General features: G+C 33.0%; 3 protein-coding genes across 5 annotated transcripts; 2 read left to right on the top strand and 1 right to left on the bottom strand.

The window, feature by feature from the left end:
* The first annotated feature begins 1,426 nt into the window (after positions 1-1,426).
* On the top strand, positions 1,427-2,677 carry LOC108328687 (uncharacterized). Its single transcript, XM_017562585.1, has one exon. The coding sequence runs from the start codon at positions 1,427-1,429 to the stop codon at positions 2,675-2,677; it is 1,251 nt and encodes a 416-aa protein (XP_017418074.1).
* Positions 2,678-14,272: 11,595 nt separating this feature from the next.
* LOC108339505 (transcription factor bHLH103) lies at positions 14,273-17,741 on the top strand. 3 transcript variants are annotated; one of them, XM_017576643.2, is made up of 8 exons: positions 14,274-14,408; positions 14,531-14,677; positions 15,121-15,712; positions 16,037-16,150; positions 16,242-16,310; positions 16,417-16,482; positions 17,093-17,146; positions 17,337-17,741. In XM_017576643.2, the coding sequence occupies exons 2-8, from the start codon at positions 14,544-14,546 to the stop codon at positions 17,436-17,438; spliced, it is 1,131 nt and encodes a 376-aa protein (XP_017432132.1). In that variant the 5' UTR covers positions 14,274-14,408; positions 14,531-14,543; the 3' UTR covers positions 17,439-17,741. The 3 variants fall into 3 exon arrangements, with proteins under 3 accessions (XP_017432124.1, XP_017432132.1, XP_017432140.1); XM_017576635.2 differs by having other exon boundaries at positions 14,273-14,677; XM_017576651.2 differs by having other exon boundaries at positions 14,274-14,677; positions 16,245-16,310.
* Positions 17,742-17,940: 199 nt separating this feature from the next.
* LOC108336185 (phosphatidylinositol/phosphatidylcholine transfer protein SFH12) lies at positions 17,941-22,505 on the bottom strand. The gene is made up of 14 exons (XM_052866816.1): positions 22,352-22,505; positions 21,872-22,076; positions 21,417-21,516; positions 21,013-21,279; positions 20,808-20,885; positions 20,616-20,717; positions 20,487-20,536; positions 20,212-20,311; positions 20,014-20,088; positions 19,812-19,874; positions 19,249-19,351; positions 18,690-19,069; positions 18,494-18,568; positions 17,941-18,400 (listed from the first exon to the last, which is right to left on the bottom strand). Exons 1-14 carry the CDS (start codon positions 22,377-22,379, stop codon positions 18,389-18,391), a joined length of 1,638 nt encoding a protein of 545 aa, XP_052722776.1. The 5' UTR covers positions 22,380-22,505; the 3' UTR covers positions 17,941-18,388.
* Positions 22,506-25,069: the final 2,564 nt, after the last annotated feature.

Raw genomic sequence — 25,069 nt, 5'->3', positions numbered from 1 at the left:
GTGTTGTATGAGCGTTCGTTAGTTGACTGAATGAATATGATGCATGATGGTTGATATGCTTGGATTGCATGAACGTTCAGTTATTTAATGATTGGAAATGAAATATGATTGTGATATGTTCTAATGTATGAAATATATGGAATTTCTATGATATGGATTGTATGAAGTATGAAAATGGACTATGATATTAATATATGAAAGTATGAAGATATATGTTTAGAAATTTAATTGAGATAAATGATTATGGTATGAAATTTCTATATGAAAGAGTACTTCGTCACCAAATGGTCATCGACCGTTTGGTATTTCATAGTGAATTTGGTTAGACTTGGATTCTTTCATTTGGGAAGAATCTTAGTTGAGGACGGTCGTCTTCTTTTCGAAATACTGTGCATGAGCGATCGTCTGAGTAGTGTTTGGTCTTACACCAAGCGATCGTCTGAATGATGCTTGGTCTTACACCAAGCGATCATCTGAATGGTGCTTGGTCTTACACCAAGCGATTGTCTGAATGGTGCTTGGTCTTACACCAAGCGATCGTCTGAATGATGCTTGGTCTTACACCAAGCGATCGTCTGAATGGTGCTTGGTCTTACACCAAGCGATCGTCTGAATGGTTCTTGGTCTTACACCAAGCGATCGTCTGAATGGTGCTTGGTCTTACACCAAGCGAGGGTGGCAGATGTTGAGGGCATCCTAGTTACTACATCACCCGGGTGCATGAACGCCTGTAGCTACACATATTTCATACAGTCTGGACAGTCAGTCTAGTATTATGATTTATATGAAGCGTATGATATCTGATGTGTTTGATTGAGTGAATTGTATGTTTATACATGAATTAAATTACATAAGCTTACCCTGTATTTTCTTGTCTTGTCTTGTTTTTTACGTTCGTCCTTGTCATTGCAATGATCATCCTTGTGGATGTGAGCAGAAGGAGACGAGCTACTGGAAGAGGCGCTAGAGGAAGAAAACCTAGTTGAGGTTGAAGTTAAGACCGAACAATAGGACGTTCGGTCAATGGTTTAGTTTTATAGTATGGTGGTCCTTCGATCACCTCCCCTTTTGTTTTTGAACGACCGTCCGGTAGTTCCTTTTGTAAACCGTTTGGTCAGAAGTGTACCTTTGTTCAGTTTTAAATTCTCGTTTTGCTTTGTACAGCGTTCGGCCATAAACTTACGTTTGGCTCTTATTAGTGTAAGACTGATCTGTATTATTATTTAATGTGATTATTCTATTATATAGTTTTAGACTGTATTTTTGGGATGTTACATTAGTGGTATCAGAGCAGTTTTGTTCCTTAAGGAACATTGTAGATTATGAGCATATTATGCTTGTGCTGTGTGCTCAACGTTCGTTTGATGAGTGATTCAAACTCCTTAAATTTAACTAATGATTGTTTTCTCTGCTTCTCAGAGAACTAATGGCACCAAGACCTCCTCCTCAACCTGTCGATCGTGATGTATCTGATAACACGAGGTTATTGGAATCCGTAATAGAAGCGCTTCAACAGCAGAACGCTGCCTTGGTGCAGCAGAACACGACCGCTTTGCAGAGTTTGGAAGCCGCACGGGCAAACTCTGAAGCAACTCAAAGGCAGTTGATGGAGATCATAACAACTACTAGGAATACAGCTGGAGCGTCCACTTCTTCTGGAAATCATCAAACCGAATGGAGCTTGGAGAGTTTTCTCCAACATCACCTTGCCAAGTTCAATGGGAAATGCCTCCCTGATGAAGCCGATCAGTGGCTACGGGACATGGAACGAATCTATAATGCAAAGGGGTGTCCGGATGACAAGAGGCTGGCCTTTACCGAGTATTTGTTGACGGGAGAGGCTAGTCATTGGTGGACGAGTATGAAGATGATTCTGGCGGACACCCAGAGTCCCATCTCATGGGAAGTATTCAGAAGCAAGTTTTACGGAGAATACTTTCTAGACAGCGTTCGTTTTGCAAAGGAGGTGGAGTTTCTTAAGTTGGTGCAAGGTGGAATGTCAGTGTCAGAGTACACCAACAAATTCAAACACTTAGTGAGATTTAACACTATGGCGACCAGTGAGGAATGGCAGTGTAGGAAGTTTGAAAATGGACTGAGGAGCAATTTGAAGCTGCTGATATCCAGCCTATGTATTAGGTCTTTTCCTGCCATGGTTGAGAGAGCTAAAGTATTGGAGAAGAACGTGGCAGAGGTGGAACAACATAAGAAGCAACAACAACAGGCAATAAGAGGACCCATATCTTCAAGGAACAATACTATTCCAAGGAGGACGCCTTATGCTCGTCCAGCATTGCCATCAAATTCTGGTGGGTCTCAGGTAGTGGTTGCTGTCGGACAGCCTGGACAACAAGGGACCGTGACATGTTTTCAGTGTGGAGGACCACACTACCGTTCGTCGTGTCCTCAGCTGGTGGGAGGAAAGTTTTGCACTTGCTGTAGAAGAAATGGTCATCTAGAGAGCGAGTGCAACATGGGAAGACGAGCGGTGATGAGGCCACCGAACGCTAGAAGAGTTCAACAAGGAAGGGGTGGTCGAGCTCAAGCGGTCGGGCGCGTTTATGCTATAACGGGCGCTGAAGCAGCAAGTTCAGGTACACTCATCACCGACACTTGTTTATTATATGGAATGCCTTGTTGTGCGTTGTTTAATTGTTGCGAGAAGGAAGCTGTTTGATCTGGTGGTGTAAACACCAGCAATTGGGTTAGTTTGGATATCTAACCTGTGAGATAGATGTTTATTATTATGTTAGTGAGAGTGTTATTTTCTAGAATTGACTAACTTAGGAGATACTTCACGTGAATGGTGTGTCGACGTTCAATATCTATTAAGTTAGACCGTTCGGTAGCAAGAGGGTAGCCGAACGGTAATAGTAAACGTTTGAATTGTTGAGTCCTCCTGAAGAGGCGCCAAGGTTATCTACTCAGAGTAAAGTTGAGTCTCTTTTGCACTAATGCCACGTGTTAGATTAAAATTAGTAACTTCTTACAGAGTAGCATTAGCAGAGTGGATGGAACTCAAGAATCAGTTTATTTCAATTGAACATTTCATTATGGAGTACGCTTATATTGTTGGCATACAAGAAGGATGAATCAGAGTGGAACATTTGAGAGCATTGCTAGGAGTGTTAAGGATAAGGAGAGTTGTGTGTAGAATTGTTCGAAGTGTGAATTACTGGATGAGCAAAGTGCAAATACTAGGGCGTGTGTAAGCACTGATAAACCGAGAGTCGGGTTTAGTTGAGAGTTTCAGGAAGTTAATATTATAAGTGAGGATACGAATGTTATTAGGGGCCTCAGTTGGAAGTAGAGAGTGAACCATTCGGTAGAACCGATCAGAAGTGAGCAAGGAGAAGATTTTGAGTTAGGAATGGACGGTATCTTGAAGATTCAGCTAAAAGATTGTGTCCTTTATAGTGAATTGAGAGATTGATTTTTAGAAAGGTCATCACAATCAATTTAGTAGTTGGGTTTATAAACAGAAGTAGCTCGGGTTATGTGTTATAGTGTAACATGTCAAAAGGTGAAGGAAGAGCTTCAGACATCGAACGAAAATGCTATAACATTACCATAAAATTCATCACTAACTTTCACGATCGGTCATAAGGCTAAGATACTATTAGAGTTACTGAGAGTAGATTGACCAAGAATTTTCGCTTTATAGTCATCGGTTTGAGAAGTTAATGATAAGGATTGGTTCAACTCTACAGCAGGGAAGTGGTTTGATTGCTTAGAATACAATCTAGTAGCAATTCAGGTAGAGATTTTCAATTCATCTCTTGGTTTTGTGCAATCATTGAAGAGTAAGTTGGGCAACCAGTTGAAGACTTGTTCAGTTATCATTCTATAGGAACGACTAGACGAATAGAACAATTCAGACATTCGAAGATCTGTACGAACGACTGCTTTGAATCAATTAGGGGTCAGAGATGAAGTCTCGTTTTCTCCAATGACCAAGAAATCCAGTCTCTGCCTAAACCTAAGATATAGGATACTCTTCTTCAAACCACTCAACAATTATTTATACTCTCTTCCTCCAACAGTAACAAACTTTTCCATTAAATCTTTTTCCCTTGGAAGACTTGTGACTCTTTCTAATAGTAACTTTTCTCGTTCGGTATTTATGTTACCGATCGGTTAACCTTTCAAAGCCATTATCTCTTTATTTAAATGTTATCAACCGGTTCCTTACTTCAGAGTTCTTCTGTAGTTCACTCTCTTCCCATAACCATTCAGTCTTACTCAAATATAACCGTTCGGTATAGTTGAAACTGGTCAGCATTGAAGATTTGCTAAGGAAGTGCGTGTAGGCAGAGCCGTTCGTCCTAAGAAGCTGTTTCCCAAATTCGTTGGTCTTACCAAATCTTAAGGAGAATCGGGCCAGTTGCGTACGAGATAGCCTTGCCTCCTCAACTTTCCAACCTTCACCCGTTTTCACGTATCTCAACTCTGGAAGTATATTGGAGACTCATCTCATGTGCTAGAGCTAGAAGACGTTCGTATTCGTGGAGACCGATCGGTAGAGATGCAACCAGTGCGTATTGAAGATAGTCGAACCAAGTATTACAAGAGAAAAGCCATCAGATTAGTGAGAGTGGTTTGGGACGAGAAGACTGACGATTTTACATGAGAGGTGGAAGATGCCATGAATTACTTGTATCCCCATCTGTTCTCTGGTAAGTCTTCAATTTTCGAGGACGAAAATTTTTGAAGTTGGGGAGAATGTCAGAACCATAAAAATCCACTCAGGATTTGCTTTAGTTGGTTTCATGTGTCAAGAGGGAGGCTCGACACTCAGTTGGTAGAGGATAGGTGTTGGCAGGCGAGCGGATGTCCGTTTTGACGTGAGAAGTAAAACTTTGAATTCTAGGAAAACCCACGCCATTCTCTGCATGCACCCGTCTTCCTTAAAACTTTGATATTCTTATTTCTCCCCCTTCTCTCTAGAAGATCTCCCTTCTCTCTACCAAAACTCACCCTTTCTCTTATCCGATATCCGTTCAGACAATGTAGAAGCACTCCTGGCGTCAAGAGCTTCAGTTTGAACCGATTAGTTTCGAGTTCTGAACTGGTAAGTTCATCCCTCCTCCATTCGTGTGCTTTCTGTAACATGCAAACCCAGATTCTTGGTTGCGTGAGTTGATCCTATCATTCTGAGTATTTTTTGGTCTTGTGTTTGTTATAGTTCTTAAAACGTGTCGTAGAATGTTAAGGCCTCTGTTAGAGGAGAACCCTAGTCTGTATCTGTGAACGTTCGGTTACCTTAAGAGGTAAGGGAAGCTTATTTAATTTAATTTGTATGTTTATTGTGCTGTATGAACGTTCGTTAGTTGACTGAATGAATATGATGCATGATGGTTGATATGCTTGGATTGCATGAACGTTCAGTTATTTAATGATTGGAAATGAAATATGATTGTGCTATGTTCTAATGTATGAAATATATGGAATTTCTATGATATGGATTGTATGAAGTATGAAAATGGACTATGATATTAATATATGAAAGTATGAAGATATATGTTTAGAAATTTAATTGAGATAAATGATTATGGTATGAAATTTCTATATGAAAGAGTACTTCGTCACCAAATGGTCATCGACCGTTTGGTATTTCATAGTGAATTTGGTTAGACTTGGATTCTTTCATTTGGGAAGAATCTTAGTTGAGGACGGTCATCTTCTTTTCGAAATACTGTGCATAAGCGATTGTCTGAGTAGTGCTTGGTCTTACACCAAGCGATCGTCTGAATGATGCTTGGTCTTACACAAGCGATCGTCTGAATGATGCTTGGTCTTACACCAAGCGATCGTCTGAATGATGCTTGGTCTTACACCAAGCGATTGTCTGAATGGTGCTTGGTCTTAGCAAGCTATCGTCTGAATGATGCTTGGTCTTACACCAAGCGATCGTCTGAATGGTGCTTGGTCTTACACCAAGCGATCGTCTGAATGGTTCTTAGCTTACACCAAGCGATCGTCTGAATGGTTCTTGGTCTTACACCAATCGATCGTCTGAATGGTGCTTGGTCTTACACCAAGCGATCGTCTAAATGGTGCTTGGTCTTACATCAAGCGATCGTTCTCATTCCTTTTATAATATATCTTGATGAAAATAATGTTCGTCCAACTTCAATAGAATTTTCCTCTACCGTGTTCGGTCATTGATTGACGTTAGGTTTCTTTATGTGAATTCTTCTAAGTATGGTTCTTTAAATGTCTTGACGTGTCTACATTCATTGGTTCCGGCCTAGAGTCTTAGTACTTGACATGTTTCTTTGAGGTGTTTGGTTTGAGCTCACGAGAGTTAGTTCATTCAACTGACTCATTTTGTAAGTAACGTTCGTTCTAGTCGTTCTTGTGACATGTAATTGTACTCGGTTTCTTTCTCAACCCGATAGTAATCCTCTCGGTCTTAATCTATTATGGAACTGGAGATCCCTCGGTCTCGCTCCAAGTGTTAGTTCTCGTTCTGAGTTAGCATTTAACGTTCGGTATTTGGTGTCCTTAATAACCTTTGAACAAAGAAGAAATTGAGATGATTGATAATGAAAGATGAAATTGAGAATGATTATGAATGAAATATGAAGAGAATGTGATGTGGATTGAAATGTTTGGATTTTGAACGAGCGTTCCGGGGAGGAACGACTCATGGATGAATATTGGAATTGGTAAAGTATGACTGTGGGCATGCTAATGCTGACGGTTCATCCTGATGTTCCGTGAGTACTCGTCCTCACGTAGAGGATGGTAGGTCATGTGTAGGAATGACAGGAGGTCCTATACCTTAGGGGTACTTTGGACAGATAGGACTAACCTCGGGTGGCAGCTGTTGAGGGCATCCCAGTTACTACATCACTCGGGTGAATGAACACCTGTAGCTACACAGATTTCATACAGTCCGAACAGTCAGTCTAGTATTATGATTTATATGAAGCGTATGATATCTGGTGTGTTTGATTGAGTGAATTGTATGTTTATACATGAATTAAATTACATAAGCTTACACTGTATTTTCATGTCTTGTCTTGTTTTGTACGTTCGTCCTTGTCATTGCAATGATCATCCTTGTGGATGTGAGCAGAAGGAGACGAGCTACTGGAAGAGGCGCTGGAGGAAGAAAACCTAGTTGAGGTTGAAGTTAAGACCGAACAATAGGACGTTCGGTCAATGGTTTAGTTTTATAGTATGGTGGTCCTTCGATCACCTCCCCTTTTGTTTTTGAACGACCGTCCGGTAGTTCCGTTTGTAAACCGTTTGGTCAGAAGTGTACCTTTGTACAGTTTTAAATTCTCGTTTTGCTTTGTACAGCGTTCGGCCATAAACTTACGTTTGGCTCTTATTAGTGTAAGACTGATCTGTATTATTATTTAATGTAATTATTCTATTATATAGTTTTAGACTGTATGGATGAGACCAATTTTCTTGCTCTAAAAGAGAAGATGGTGGTAAATGGTATGTTGTAAGGAAGTAACCAAGTAATTCAAGTGAAAAAATATCGAAGGAATTAATGTTAAAGTGTAGTGTAGGTTGCAAATTTGTCACTAGTATTGTCCTGTTAATAAGCTTGGCGATCAAAAATAATCATCACAATGATCAAGGACACTACAAAACAGGAAAAATTAAATCACACTACTACACCCTAACTGAAATAAAAAATACTAAATTTTACCAATATAATTTAGATTGATTATCAAATTATACATATTAAATTATATATAATCTTTAATATATGGTTTTTATGTAAGTTAAAATTGGAAGTTTAAGGATTTAAAAATACAAAAATGTAAATTGAATAATAAAGGTATATAGCAAAGTCAAAATACAAATTCATAGATTAAAAAACCAAATAATATGAAAATCATAGTTTTTTAAAGGTTAGGTTTATGTTAAATAATTAACCAATTCAATTAATTGACTAAACCGATTTATACAAATTAAATTTTAATATAATTCAATTCATATTCAATTATCAAATTGTAAGATTCAATCAATTCCTTATTCGAATTTTAGTTTCAAAAATGCAATTTGCTATGATAAAGAACAAAACTGAAACTAGGAAATAGAAAAACAAACTCAAATCAAAGAACAATTAATGCAAAATTCAATTCATATTGTTGATAAGCTCTTAAAATAGGCTTTAAATATGAATATTAATGTTACAAATTCTAAAAAATAATTAGCTTAATTAGGTTTAGAAACCCAATTAAAAATGTGCAAAACCGGCAAGATTCATTTATAGCAAATATGCCTAAATTTCTAAAAATTGTAAATAATAATATAGGAGTCCAAATCCAACTATATTGATTTTGAAGTTATGAAAGTGTAGAATTCAATGCAACTAGAATACGTAGAAAATTATATTTATAAAATAAGTCATGACCAAAATAATGAACTAAAAATATGAAATTAAAGTATTTATTAATAAATTCAATTTATTACTAATGATAGAAAATGAAACAAAAGCTAAAAATAAACAAAATAAAAAATGCAGTCTATGTATAGTTAGGTTATAAATGTATATACAATATGTACTATTGTGAAAAAAGAAGCACGAAGAAAAAAAAATACAGAGGGAGGATTGAAAGGAAAAAATATACAAGAAGGTGATACTTTTTTGTAATATGCAAGACTGTTAATTCAAGGTTAGACTAAGCTAGAGAAAACACACGAATATATAATATAAGATGGTATATAAGGAACACAAGTGCTAAAAAAATTGGTTAAGAGGGAGAAGGTTTAAAGCTCTAAGAGGATACAACGCATGCTTTTTTTTTCTTTTTTTGTTATCCTAGTGGTAATTAATTATTAAATATTAGTAAATGTGTTAATTTGATATATGGCTTATGTTCTAGTTCTAATTCACTCCTAAACAAACTCCTTTTTATATACCAAATGAGTGGACCAGGAAAAAGTCTTCAACTCCAAAATCTTCTTTTAAAATAGGTTAGGATCAAGACTAAAGTAAACTTAGAGTTTGTAAAGATTGGTTGATCTAAGCCAAAAATCGAGACCAATTGGATCAAGGCAAAGGTTGAAATTAGTCAATCAAAGACGAAGGTCGAGACAACAAGCTAATCCTAGATGAAGGTTGAGTTGGGATAGTTTTGGGACAAAGGTCGAGATAAATCAACCCAAGATAAAGTTTGATACGGGAGTGCTGGAGAAAATATTCGAGACGGATAAGTTTAAAGTGATGATTAATATGAGTAAGCTTGAACCTAAAATCAAAACAAGTAGTTTTTAACAAAAAAATCAAAACAACTTAGACTAGATCGGTAGTTGAGTCAGACCAACCAAGTTGATAATCGAAATATAAATTCTGATGTGAAAGACTAAATACATACATTTAATAGAAATTAATAATACAAAATTATGTTTTACACAAACTCATGATTATTTTTTACTGTTAAAGATATATGACTTTTTTAGTACACTAATCCCCTCCTTTAAGAAAAATTAGGTACAAAAACTAAATGCATGTTCTTAATATGTCTTTTTTACACAAACTTATCATTATTGTTTACTATTATCTCACTTTATAGATATTTTGTTAGAATAAAATTAGAGAATTTTTTTTATATTTTTAATTCAACATGATGTTGTAATGTTACTTAATATAATTTGCAGAAGCAACTAATTGAAAGACTTATGTGACTACAAATGTAATTATTTTTTAGTCTTATTATTTTATTTAATTTAGTCTAATTTTTGTGACTAATATAAATAAAGAAGGGATAAATTTATATATATTAAGGATGAACATTTGTGGAGTTAGATCGGATTTGGATCTAATCTGACTAATTTAGTATAATTCAATTTAATATTTTAAAATTCATATTTGATCATTTAATATATTGGACTAATCATTTAGATTATTTGAATTGTGAGTTAATTTAATCAAAAAATTTGAATAACAAATTTATATTGAAATTAAAATTTTTAATAATTTTTTATTTTATTTTGAACAAATAACATAAATATATTGAATCTTTAGCTACCTGTATAATTTTAATAATGATTATTATAAGAAACTATAATTTTATATAAATTATTATTAAATTTTAACAAAATAAAAAATATTAAAAATAAAATTTAAAATTTAAAATATATTTAAAAATTTATAAATATTAATTCTATGTAAATTATAAATAAGGAAAGACTAATTAAGAATAGGTCTACTAAAGTTTAAATTAATTTGTAACTCCATGTTTTTCCAAGGGAATTTAAATGAGAAAGAAGGAGAAATTGAGAAGATGAAGTAATCTTGTATGAATCTAGTTAGTCTCACTTATCCCGATTAAAGACTTATTATACTTGCCTCCACAACAATAAAAATAAAGTGAAAGGGAAATTTATAAATGTATATTACTACATGTGGATAGTGTCTTCACATATAAGATAATTTTGTACATTGATACGAATTACATTTCTGAATATGCCATGGAATATGAATAATCAAAACAATATCATGACTTTTAATGGACAAGGATCAACACTCCTGATATGATTATTTGACCATAATATCTCTAACAGCCTTATTCCAGTTACGTCCACATATATGAACTCACTATACACTATACCGTTAGACTAGTCTACCTTTGAAAATATGAAATAATGTTGTAGTGCTACTAGAAAAATATGTTTATAACTATATATATGCAAGTAAACAAACACTGATGTATAATTATGGTTAAAACTTTTGTTAAATATTGATATATGAAAATGAAACTGTGAAATATATTTAATAAGTAATTAAAATGTTATACTTTATTTTAGAAAGTATATAATTAGGAGGTCACAAACAATACTAATAGAAAAGAAGAAAAAGTTTGTTTGATAAATATACATTTTAGGAGATGTGCACTGAGAAGTCTAAGAGAATTGGTGGAGAAATCACTTAGATAAAAAAAGTTGGTGATGGTCAATGAATCCAATTTTGAAAGGACATATTGTTAAGTGATTTAGGGTTTAGGATTTAGAGTTTTAGGGTTTAGGGATATCACCGGTACAAAAAGGACTTGTAACATCATTTATGTATAAATAACAAAATTTGACGTTAAAAATGTGTGGTAATATTTTTGTAAATATCTCGGGATCTCTCTTAATAAAAGTTAATTTGCCTTTTAAAATTAAAAAATAGCGCAAGTGCCTTTAACTTTCTATTGATGGTTTGCACAAAACCTTCAACCAAAGTATAGTGACAACCTCAAACTTGTAGGGAAAAGTTTTTCAACCCATTTTCCATCTTTTTGTCATTATAGTGTTTGTTTTGGCTAAAACTTTCATTATCTCCTATTGTGTTTCATATTAAAGTTAGTTTCATTTATTAGCCATTGTTGTGTCTTAGATATTACATTTTTTTATTTTTAGTTTAATCTTGAGTTTGTAAATTTCAAATGATCATAACTTTTGTTACGAATCTCAGATTGAGACACTTAAAAAATGAAAGTTATAAGAAATGAAGTGATGAAATTGTTGAAATTTTAAAAAATTCATCGTTTAAGGTATGTTTTTTATTTTATTTTCTAAGTGTTTTTCACTCATTTTTTACACTTTTATTTTAAATACCCATTCTACTTCTAAAATTTTAAAAATTTCTTTAGTGTACTTTTGTATTGAATGTTAATTTTCCATGATTTCAATGGAGAAAAATATTTACAAAAAATTAAAAAAACCCACAAATTAACTGACGTTGTTCTTGTAATAGATGTCAATTAACGTTTTTTATAAATGCAATAGACGTTAAGACATCTCTTCATAGATAACATCTCCTACTATGATTTTGAACCTTCAAGACATCAAAAGCTTAAAATGAAAAGCCTTTTTTATGTTAGTATATCTTCACATTTGAGAGAAAAAAAACACAAACACAAATAGATGGAAAGATTGTAAGAGAAATGAGAATGAAACCTTAATTGGAGAAGAAACTGGTTTAATTGGAAGGTACAATAGATACATAAGATCTTACAAATTATTTCTTTGGTAAAGTACAAAAAAGTATAGGTATATAAAGGAGACACATATGAGACATACAAGGTCAAATCTTCATGCAGTCCGGTACACTAAGAGGGGAGACCTACAACAATAGGGCAGAATAAAAGTAAGTCCTTATATTGACAATTTTGAAAGATAACAGTCAAATATTGTCCTATAATACATGGAGAATGATAAGGAGTATATTATAAATGAAAGATGGTTTGTTAACTAGAAACATAAACAAGAACAAGAAACTAGTCATCATCTATTTATTTTGGGTAATTTTTCTAACTTTATTTGACTCATGATTGGTTACACATTTAGGTGTTTGGTATAAAGAGATTGTTACACATTTTCTACAATATTATCATCACACCAGGGACAGCGTGGCGATTCGAATGGTTTGCAACAATAATCATTTTGGTTAGATAGAATCATTTCTAAAGAACTAGAACTAAATAGCATTATGGTTATTGTTGTTACTAAATTCAAATCTTATATGCTTGATTGTAAAAAAAAAAGAGCGCAGAAATTTTATTTATCGTTTGTAGAATAACTTATAGAGGGATGAAGAAAATAACACGTTGATACACACTTCTTACACGTACATGAAATATAAGAAAATGACAACAAATAAGATGTATAAACAACGAATCACAAAAGAGAGGTTCAACATGTAATTAACTTACCTATTTTAAAACACATTACATATAATCTTGTATGGTATGGATAAGTGTCAGGTCAATGGACTAGACAAACAAACAATTAACAACTCTTAATGAATTGGTTAAGATAACCGTTGAGATAGTTACAACTGATTGATATTTAATAAAAATATTAATCATTTATTGGTAATGGGTCAAGCTTAAGGATGAGTTCATTTTAATATTTATAAATATATGTTTGACAGGAAGGTCAGGTAACTAATTCTGAGTAGTCACTTTTTATTAAATATTATCATGCAAAATCACTGACTTGAGCGTTGAAGTGTCTTTTGCAAGTACCTTCCCACGGTGGGTGTCAAGATGTTTCGAGTTAGGAGTTTCCTAATGGTCTTCCGATTAACCGATTGGTTTAGAGTTGTTAATTATTTGTTTGCCCAATCCATTGACCTGACAAGTATCCATACCCTACAAACTTTTTTTAATCTCACTATCTTTCTTTTAATCTTTTTACTTTTTTCTAACTATTTCACAGCAAGAGATATAAGTAATTTAGTCAGTTAGATAAAATTTGCTAATCACTCTTATCTTTTATGTGCACAGGTATTAAATTTTACAAAATTTTTCCTTGACCTTTCAAACCGAGAAATGAATATTAAATTTGTTAATTATTTATATAATCTTTTTAAAATTATAATTGAAATTTTTGGAACCCATCATCCCGCTTCCCTGCGAATTAATAAAATGCACTGAAAGAGAATTGTGATTCTATGCATTTTATCTTATTACAATTTCGATGTTAGTCTTTTTTTTAATCATCCCAATGAAAGAAACATTTTGGAGAGAGTTTCACAAAAGAATCTAGCTAGTTTCTGAAAAGATTCCTACATAAGAAATTAAAAGTAATGTTTTTAACCTGAAAAGTTCATTTTATTTAAACCTTTTAAAACTTTCATTTTTATTTATGAAACTATTTCTGTGAAAAGTTACAAATTTAAATTTATGTGACTCGAAAACCTAAACCGATCTAATCCAAATTTGATTAGATTGGTGCAAGTTAATTAGGTTGAATATTACTGAAATTGAATAACTTTTTCAACCTTACCCTAAACCTAAGATAAAGAAAGTGATGTACCAAAAAGAAAAACTGATAACCCTTAGCCATCAGAAAAACGATTGACCAAATACAATACAACTTCCCTAAGTAAGATCTGGCTTAAATTATTAAACCAAATCACCATTCCCAATCAATAATGATGGTGGCTAAAATTCTGGTTTGAGAATACAAGTACAATTTCCCCAACAGAGATATGGTTCAAATAATTAACTCAATCACAGTTTGGCGCATGAGTCACATTCGATCTTAACCAAAATTAAATATAGTATTGTTTTTTAATACTCTATATTATTGTAAGCAAAACAAAAGGTCCACTAACCTTTTACCGAGGAAAAAGGTCCATACCACTAGCTGAGCTTTACAAAGAATTTACTTATATTCATGCATATTCCCCGAAGGTGTCATGTCTGTGTCTATCCTAAAAGCATAAACACAGTCAACTTGCTGATCCAAGAGGACCAGTATATATAATAACCTTGCTGTCTACCACCATAACCTTCTTTCAGGACCCTTTTTCAAAGCTCTATGCAGTTGCTTTGGGAATTTCCCTGTATAACTAGAGTTCTTTGGACTGAGCATAGTGATCTCAAAAATATCACTTAACCAGGGAAGAGAGCAAAACAAGGAAAAAGGGCTTCAACTTGTGCATGGTATCAAATATATATATATCAATATATCCCATCTTGTTACATTGTAAAAAGTTAAAGGTCTCTCAAACTCGATTCCCTACCTAGCTAATTAGCTCCATCTCTTTTGTTTGGGGATCTTCAAGGTTTTAAGTAATCATGGAGTTTGCTAGTTTCCATCTTCAGCATCAGCTTCAAGAAGAATCTGCTCACTCTATAGCTTCAGCAACCCCACCACCTGACTCTAAACCTTCCATCACCTCTCATCAATCATGGATCCCAAGCAACATATAGTAAGTTCCTTCACACTCCTTCAACATGAACTCACTCTCTAATATCCCCTTATATAATAATCATTGTCTCAGGTGAAATTACTATGAATTCTTATTACCATGTTTGAAACCCTCTTAATTAAACATTAGCTGGTTTCTTTTATTGCTTCTTGGGTTTGTGGTTCGACAAAACTAACTACTTATGGAGAAGATATGGACATATATAGTAGAAAAGCATGTACACCAGTTTGCACAGAACTCTCCACTACAAAATCTTTTAATTATTATAGTCTGATAGCTGTAGTGATGCTTTTAAATAATACTACTGATCTTGATTTCACATTTTACCATTTCATGATTATTCTACCGCTCTTCTTTGATTCCTTTTTAGTTGTTTCATCTTTGAAACAGTGATATAACATGCACCCATTGGCTTATATATCTACGTGTGAGTTTGTTTGCAGCAATGGTTGTAACAGTGGCTTTCTAACTGATAGCTTTACAAATTCAAGAGAAGTACAGCACAAGCACGCCATGACTGACTCACTTAGAATTTCAACAAGGCAAGCCTTGGGTTTCCACAATGGAAAAAGCGTTGCTCAACAGCCAGTTAGTGATCTCTTTGCAGCAAGAATCAAAGGTGAAATGATGAACACCTCCATGAAGGCTATGGAGGAATCGTGTTCACTAATCCCAATTCATGAACCACGATATCCTCCTAGTTTATTACCTAGTCTTGGTGTAACTGGTGTAGAGTTTTTTCCTTCGGAGAATGTCTTTCATAATGAGAAGCCTATTGATGGAAAGACCTTAAGCAAGAGATATAACAACTTTGGTGATGCTAGTTTAATTTCGAATTTACCAACCCTAGATATGACCTCTTCTTTGGTTTCAAGTTCTTTGGGTTTAAATCCTAAAATGTTTGATTTGCATACAAGTTACAGTGAGAGTTGTGAAATCCAACCTTGCTATGATACTTTTGGTCTAAACGAGAGCATAGCTTTGTGCCACAGCGACATGCATGGCCGCGAAAATAGTCCATCAAATAGCTCAAAAGTGAGTACTATGCTTTCTCTACACCTCTTCTCACGTGCAATGCATACAAATACTACGAATTAAACTTTTCTTGTGCTTTAACATTTATACACAACTTTTGCTTATGTTTGTTCGCCAATTTTGATTTTTGCGAAAGTTAAGCAGTAATAGTAGTCATTGATTGTGTGTGTTTGAATTTCATACTGTTTAAATCAGGTGTCTTTAAGCATAGCAATGGCTAAAAATAATTAGTAAATTTGAGCAATATTTGGAACATGAATTTCGTTTTTACATTCCTATAAACAAAATAATTGTCTTTTCGTTGATTCTATTCAATTGGGTTAGTTAAGTTTTTCAAGTGAAGTTGCAACGGCAAAAAGGCCTAGTAGTTGCTCTCTACCAAAAGATTCAGAGGCCAAAGCTAAGAGGTCGAGGCCATCATCATGCCCTCCCCTGAAGGTAATATCTTTTTATGATGAACACTTATTTAAATTGATGATTTGTGTCACTTTCACGTTAAAGTAAAACCATGTGTGGACTGATTTTAAAGCAGATAAGAAAGGAAAAATTGGGGGATAGGATTCAAACTCTTCAAAGATTAGTAGCACCTTTCGGGAAGGTAAATCATTTCTGATCTTTAGTTATAGTCTGATACATAATGTGTGTGTATATATATATATATATATATATTATTGTTTTTTTACTTTATGTTCTTTAATTTGCAGACCAGTACAGCCTCTGTGTTAAGTGAAGCCATTGGCTACATCCATTTCCTTCACCAACAAATCCAGGTGGATATTTAGACACCATTAGATCAATCGTTCTTTATTGAACAAAATAATTATAACATTGTGCTGTGAGTATAACTATAAATAGAGGTCTTTATATTCTTGTAAGGTAAGGATACACACTGAGTAATAGTTTACTACTGATTTCAAATGACATTTAATTCTTTAATTTCAAACCAATTAATGATATAAACTTCTACATTCTCAATTTTTGTTTCTTTACTTCAATTAGAAATATTGCATTTTCTTAGGTATATATAGTACGAACATTACATATACATCTCATTATTATTTAAATTATTTTATAAAGTAATTGCTAATGAGACGTTTGTGTTTATTAGTCTATCTAGGAAGATTATTAAAAGAAAGAGTTCAATATGTTAAACTTTTTTATTTGTTCTTATATATGAGACTTTTATAAGTGAAGTTTAAATTTTTAAAATAAAATAAACTAGAAACATAAAAAATAATGTTACACATAAATGTGTATGTGGAACCTAGGGCTACTTAATTAAAGGATTTAACTAATTAATAGAACTAAGGGAAAATAAATAAATTAAGAAATGACGTTTATATATTTCTTTCATACTCACATTCTCTTTGTTCACTACAGACTTTGAGCATTCCTTACATGAAATCCACGCAAAGCAATAGAATGGTGCAGCTGGTAAGAAATGCAGATACTTTAGCTTCGTAACTTTCTTGATATTTCTGTTCGCAAATTGACTCCTATAGCTAAGAGTAGACTAAAAGAATATAAATGTGATTATTATGGCGTAGAAGTATTAGGTTAGATTATAAAGTGATAATATATTCAATACGTGATATTGATCATTTATTGTTTTGTGGGTTTACAGAGTACAAATAAAGTAGATAAAGAAGTGAAGCCAGACCTAAGAAGCAGAGGCTTGTGTCTTGTTCCCCTTTCTTACGCATCGTTTATTCATCGTTGTGTTTAGTCATTTTCATACTATTATTATAGTAGCAGATACCAGAGATAACCCAAAATTTGAATCAAAGAGCCTTTATTGTGTGCTTGTTTTAGTTTCTGAGCAATGACAAAGTTGCAATGTAACATTTATAGAGCATTGAAAATTAAAAAAAGAAAAAGAAAAAGAGACTTCACTTCGTTATTTTTGAAAGAAAAAAAAAACTCAATTCATGTTATTTCTGTGCTTTAAGCAAATAGGAAAAATAATTATCAGCTATATATGGTAGCTGTAATTAGTTTACACTCAAATTCAAGTCTGCATTTTTGGTAAAATGGCTTTTAATGATTTCCGTTTTTCATTTTTATACTTTTCACATAAAATATAAGTCTTTCAAATAACTAATTTGATGAGAAGTTCTTTCAAATAGCCTCTAATGAAGTTTAGCATTTTAAGCTTCTGATTTTGTTAAAGAAAAACTGTAATAGCACATAACAAAGTGATTTTTTTAAAGTAATTATTTGATGAAAAAGGCTTAACGAACATGCCTATATATGAAATGAAATAGGAACTTTTGCATTTCATAATTCGTTACCCACAGGCCACGTTTGACCAAGTTGACTTTGTCACCAAAACACTTTTGTATTATTATTTTTTAAATTGTTATTAAGCATCTTAAGAAATTATGAAGTTTTCTTTTTGTGATAATTAAGTTTCATATGTATGTATATTTGATGTAATAAGAAAAGAGAGATAAAAAGAAAAACAAATATATATAATAGATGTAGACAAAATCTAAATGAATTTGTATCATTACTCAGATTTGTTATATACATTGAGAGAAAGTCCAATCCTTGAGTGCTAGCAAACATGCTTCGGTTTAAGGTGTTCAAAATTTGAACATTTTATGAATATAGTAATAAAATGGCATTTGGGAAGTCTTCGGAAAGCCGAGTGTTAGAACGAAACCCCAGTTAAATTTACCAAACGAACTGCAAAAAGAAACAAAATATTAAGCAACAAACAACAACTTGGATAAACAAATAACTACGTTAAACATGGGTATGTAGTTGTCGTGTACGTACCAACAACTTCTTCTTCTTCTTCTTCTCAACGTAAGCCGAAAGCTCCTCTTGCTTAGAAAGGGACTCCTCCAAAGCCTAACAGAGCCGATACATTATTTTTTTTATGTGAACATTTTATAAAACGTTGTGCAGCAATGTGAACGCAAAGATCATGCATGTGGTTTTGAAAGAAATAATGAGTTATTGATCTGTTTACCTTTTTGGTTGCCATGAGTTCTTGCTCCAATGCATCTGCTCGGGTGATGGCAGCATTGAGCATTTCCTCCTTCTCAGGTGGCATGCAGATGGCGAGGTTGTTCATGTTGCTCATTTTCTCTTCCAACTCAGCCATGCGCTTCATCACAGTCATGAACTCTTGAGCAGAGATTGCAGGGACGGTCATTTGTTCGTTATTGGCCTGCCCCTTGTATTCACCACCGAAGTTGGAGTAGAAGTTGGCGTCTGTGAGCTTCTTCGGCATGTTCCTGGTCATCCTCACCATTGTCACTATGCCCATCACGAAGGCCATCACGCCAGTGAAAATTTGTGAGTTTACTCTCTCGTGGATATTGAAAGAATCCATGGCGTATGAATCAGCTGCATCAGTTCCACAAAACACATTAATTCTTCACTTCACAAGTTGCCTTCAGTACATATATATACAAGAATAACCCTTTTGTCATAGGCACACATAGAGGACTTTAACAAGTCTCTGTCATTAGGAATTAATATGCATTACTATAAAATAGAGCCAAACAAAGAAATTTCAGTTCTACCTTTCGATACTGCATATCGGTCGTTGTCTTCTACCTTCTTCCAGGCAGTTTTTTCAGCTGCGGGGACAAAGTCCTCGTATTGGTAACTCTTGGAAGGAGCAGCCTGTTATATTTTGACAAGGTTTAGTACTTAAAAGTTAAGGAAACATGGGCCACTTTTATTATTTTTTCAAGCAAACACTTACAGAATTGTTAATCTTCTGTAAATTCTTTTTATGGGCAAATAATGCATATATATTGTTTACATAGTTAACCAGTATACATATACTTACAAAAGCCTTCTTCCACCACTTTGTACCTACAAGATACTCTAAAGATATTCATTTCAACAATCATCCATTTTCAAGGTCTCATTATTCTCCCTTGTGCACTCACTGTCCACATGGAGATACCATTTTACTTCACAACATCATAGTATAATTATCCAATGTAATGTGAGTAACTTTTCCTTGTGCATTAACCCCACTAGCTATGTTTTGTGGTAAGGAAGTGACACTGATTTGCCGGTTTCCATTGTTAACTGGATCAAGGGTGGTTGTTATGAAAGATGTATGATAGCATACCTCAGCAAAGGCAGAAGACAATTGTGGGGTGAGATTTGCTTCCAACTTGATAATCTCGTGTTCCTAAACAAGCTTATTGATTAGTTAGGATGTTAATCAATAACAAAAGGAATCAAGGGTTGCAAAAAAAAAAATCAACAATTGGTTCAATAGAGAAAACTGTGTGTAAATGGAAATGCCAAATGAAAGCTATGGCTCTCACCTCAGAAGTTGTCTTGTCTTCCATGACTGGAGCCTCACATTTCCTTGAACATTTGTGCTCACCATTTTGAACCATCTGCAAGTAAGTATATTACATAGATATATATTAATCACATAAACTTGCAAATGCATGATGGAACGCAAATTGTTAATCAGATGAAAGCATAAAAGGAGGGCGGAAAAGGAATTGCAACTCCACCCTGATTATTTCTTCATCCTTCCAAGGGCCCTTATCAGAGCGCATGCAGCCTCCTTGATCGGCACAAGTGCATTTGCCTCCCAAAAACTCTGGCAACTCACTGCCAAAGCAAAACCATTACATTATAAAGATTGTCAACAACCTTAAGCCAAAGGTGATAAACGCATTTGGATACTAGAACAACAGCTGTGGAGCAGAAAAAGAACGGAAAATAGTAGTCGCACAAGGAAAATCATGATGCTACAATGTTGAAATATCCGCTATCATGAACTCACCTCTCATCAATTATTTCAAGCAATTTGCTTTGGTACTTGTTGCCAAGAACCTGATAAGTTTTAGCTCAATCAGATAAAATGTTATATTCAGAAACGGGCAGATATTTAAGGTAAGGTGTTTGTTCTCACATGGATTTTTGATGTGGTCTTTGGGTCAAGGAAGGATTTAACAGTGCCCCACAACATTCTGAATCCAGAACCTGCATTGATGATGAACATGCGGTTCAAGGTCTGCAATGAAGGCACCAATTTTATGATATTACAACTCAGTAATCTACAAAAAATTTATGTAAATTTAAGCAAATTAGAAGAAAAACGTACTTCAGGATAGTTGTCTCCGTCAATCTTCTGAAGGGATGTGATCAGCTCCCTGGCATGCTTGTTAAAGCTCTTAAGGCCCTGTGACATTAAAACATAGCAAGTTTCCATCATCTTCTAGTATTTTTCACGTTTCTTTCTCTTTTTCCATGCTGTTTTTAACATTAAAATTCGACTGGCTTATAGATAAATTATTTGCTACACGTACCACTCCTTGCACATCAAGGATGGTTGTACTTTGATCGATGTGTTTCTTTGCAGCAATGGAGCAAGCTGCGAATTTCACATCAAATGTTCTCTCGAACTCTTTGACATGGTATTTGATATATCGCTCCATGGTTGTGACTTGCATCAACTTGGTGGCATCGACTTGGCCCAATCTCTCGATGTATACTGGTCGCCCATCTTTATCGACTCCATGATGCCCATGAGGATAATATTGCAACACTTCATCGAGTTCCTTGAATTCAAAGTCCTAAAGTATAAAAGGCACAAAGGTGAGTGAGCAGAAGGAGAAAACTATAAACAACTGGGAAAAAAAAGGGTAATGTATACGAAACTAGTAACAAATCCCCTGAAGTCTCATAGATATCATTGTTCAAAAACAAATACCTCGGTGATGGTGTCAGCACCAAATTCCTTCCTCCATTGAAGCATGTCAGACCACATTTGCTTAGATTTCTCAAGGTCAAATTTCCTGGCCTTAAGGAACCTGTTCAAAAAATAATGCAGGAAAACTGTCAAACCAATTGAGTTAAAAAATGCTTCTCTATTTCTTTACTCTCTGAAAATCTCTGCATATGCAAATTGGTTCCTAAAGTTACCAAGATGTTAAGAATAACATATCTTAGTTTATACGTTTACTTTACAACAATTATTTGTAGGAATAGAATCCATGAATGCAAGTTTGAACGAAAAAAATAGTTAATTAGATTTTATTATCAGAATAGCATTGCTATTATAGTATTCACCATTCTGAAATATACATGGCCAAACCTTGTGGAATGAAAGCAAATTATATCAAAACTTTGCTCAAGAATAAGAGGAAGCAAGAAAATTAAGGTGACCTGAGCATCATGTGATAATCATCGTGCTTATCTGGGAGGAGCTCGTCCAAGAGAAGAGCCTGACGGAACTCATCTACGGCTTTGGATTCTTCAGCATCGCGGATATCCTCGATTTCAATCGACATGACCTTGCTGCTGCTTCTTCTCCTACTCCTTGTCAAGGAATTCCTCAACTTCTTCTTCAATGAACCAACACGATCAAGAGCTGCAATGCCACCATCAACAAGAATTGGCTTAGCATTTTTACCAAGTTTCTGATATATTGATCGGAGAAAAACATACTATTTTCTAATCCAAATTGGAATTTTACATCAATAACATATGTTCAGGAACTTGTATATTGAAATATTTATTACTGGAATTATCAACAGAAACTCTACCATTCTAAAAATTTACAAAGGATTTACATTTAAGTTCTGTCTGCAATCTAATTTAAAATAAAGCTGGACAGAAAGAAAGAATGATGGAGATGAAACTGACATGTCTTGGGAGATAGCGGTCCAGACATGGTTCGGCTTCGTGTTTAGCTTCTGCAGGGTATTCAGGAGAATTACTTGCTCGTCATACGAATTAGCAGAAATAACGTTGCACTCCCAAATGCCCTGCATGCATGGAAAACCCTCACAATTCAATGATAACCCATTAAACACCAACAACAAAATAATTAACAGCACAGCAACGTGCATGCCATGGAAAACACACGACCCTTTTGTTTTGAAGGCTATTTTTCATCATTATTCCTTAAGTGAAATAAAAAAGGAAAGTGAAGAGTACGAGAAAGAAGAAAAGATGAAAAAGAATGACCTAATGGAAGCGATGGGGACGACAAGAAAGGAAGGAGGGTGAAGTTATAAGAAGAGAAGAGAAGACTGAAAATAGGTAGTTGTTTCCGAGACAGCGAGGCTTCCATGATTGGCCATTGACGAATTCTCCATTTTCTAAATGGAGAAGAAGACACGGTGAGAGATGGAAGAAGGAGTTTGGACGAAACGTAAGGCTATTCCATTCATCTCTTCCATGCTAACTTTCTCTTTCCCCTACCTGTCACTTCTAAAATGCTTCTTTATTTTAGTATCAACAATTACACAAAATATTATTTAACTAAGTTTAATCAAGAGTTTTAATTTTATTAATATTATATATATTGTAACATTAAATAAATCTAAAAGAAAGTTTATCTTTTATAATTATTCTATAAATAGGTTTGTTGTCGGAACAAATACACATACATATATAATCTGGACTAAAACAATATCATTCCATTACAATCTTGTATAAGTTTTGCCACATTAGAGTTTCATGGATAAATAGTTAAACTCTAACAAGTAAATTTTTGTAAACATACCAATATGTTATAATAATTAGGCTTAATTATATTTTAATACAAATTTAAGAACTTTTAATTAGGTTTTTAATGAATTTTTATCACATATTAATTACTTAATAAAATTCATTTTTTTTAATTGTGTTTAAATTTTCTATTATGTGGGTAATATAATTATTAAGTGATTTACGTGATTGATATATTATAATTGTCACCATATATTGCTTTATTATTATAACATTTTATAATTTTAACATTTATGAAATTATAAAATTTTAATATAATAAAATAACATGTAGTAACAATTGAGAATATAACTAAGTTAATCATTTAACATCATCCAATTAATAAAAAAAATTAATAACGAAAATTCTATTAAAAAACATAAATTTATTAAGTATGATAAAAAAATTATTAGAAACTTAATTAAAAATTTCCATATTGATTAGTAACTTACAACTAATTAAGTCTAAGAGGATACAGTGATAGACAAACACCTATCCTAAACTTCTATCCAACACCTATAAAATAATACTTTATATAAAGTATAAAATATTATTTTTTAATTAGTCTTGGAAGGGTCTACAAAAAGACAGAGGACCATGTAAATTTTTCCTAATAATTAGTAAATTAAATTCAATTATATAGTCACCTAACTGTAAAAAAAGTCGTATAGTTTATATAACTAGAAGTTGATATGGATACAAATAAAAAAAAAAAGGTTACTTATTTTTGTTTTGTGATATATGTATTGACAAGTGAAGGCAAATAATTTTAGAGGTTGCTACTCAAGTTTTCTAATCATAACATTATCAATATAAAATATTTAATTGAATTAAAACATTGTAAGAACATACTTACTAATTAAACATTTAATATTTAATTAATTTAGAAAAATTATCAAATCAATGATTGAATCAGTTGAAGGGGAACCACAGCGAGGTTATTTCGCGGTAAAGTAGTAGACAATGTTAATATTAATTATTCATGTTCTAATATATAAATTTTGTAATTCATTGGTAATATTAAATATTTGATAAAGTTTATTTTATAAAAAAAAACCACCATGAAAGCTCTATTAATATTAAATATTATGTTTTAAAAAAAAATATTTTAAATATTTTGGTTTTGATTAATTAGGAGGACGTTTGGTAAAAGAGGGTTTTTTTTAGTTTCATTAGAGTCTTTTTATATTTGATTTCTGAAAATGTTTTTAAAGTTTCTAACAAAATTGTTTCAATGACATGGTGAAAATCTATTTTTTTCCACGTTAATTATTTTTCTTGTAGTAAAATAGAATATTACTCTTGTTATACGTGATAATAATTAAAAAATTGAATAAAAAATTATGATACTCTTTAATTCCTACGAAACTTATATAAATATTTTTTTTAAAATTATAATATATTAAATCAATTTTAGTAATTCCTAATAATAATAATAATAATAGTAATTGTAATCAGATATGGAAAAAAAAATTATGCACTAAATGTCTCCTATAATTTTAAGTATAATGTTTAACAAATTTAATTTCTTTTTCATAGAGATATATCACTAATCATTTTCTTCGTTATTTCTCATTTTAAAATTTTTAAGTAAATTAGTTTAATCACATGCAAACCTCGTAAATTTGAATTTTATGTGGGAAAGATTTGAGATATGATGATTATATGTATTGTGTTAAACGGATGTATAAAATTGACAAAATTTTATCGATATAAACAAAATTCAATAGTAAATTTGAATTATTAATGAATTTCAAAATTTTAATGATAAATTTTATTAACGAATTTTACCTACATCTAAAAGAAATTTATTCATAAATCCGTTCATAATATATATTTTATTTATAAAAATATTCATCAAAAAATCTC

Source organism: Vigna angularis, chromosome 1 (genome assembly GCF_016808095.1).
Source record: "Vigna angularis cultivar LongXiaoDou No.4 chromosome 1, ASM1680809v1, whole genome shotgun sequence".
Taxonomy (NCBI): domain Eukaryota; kingdom Viridiplantae; phylum Streptophyta; class Magnoliopsida; order Fabales; family Fabaceae; genus Vigna; species Vigna angularis.
Note: the sequence above shows the minus strand (reverse complement) of the source record. Positions and strands in the feature narration are given on the sequence as shown.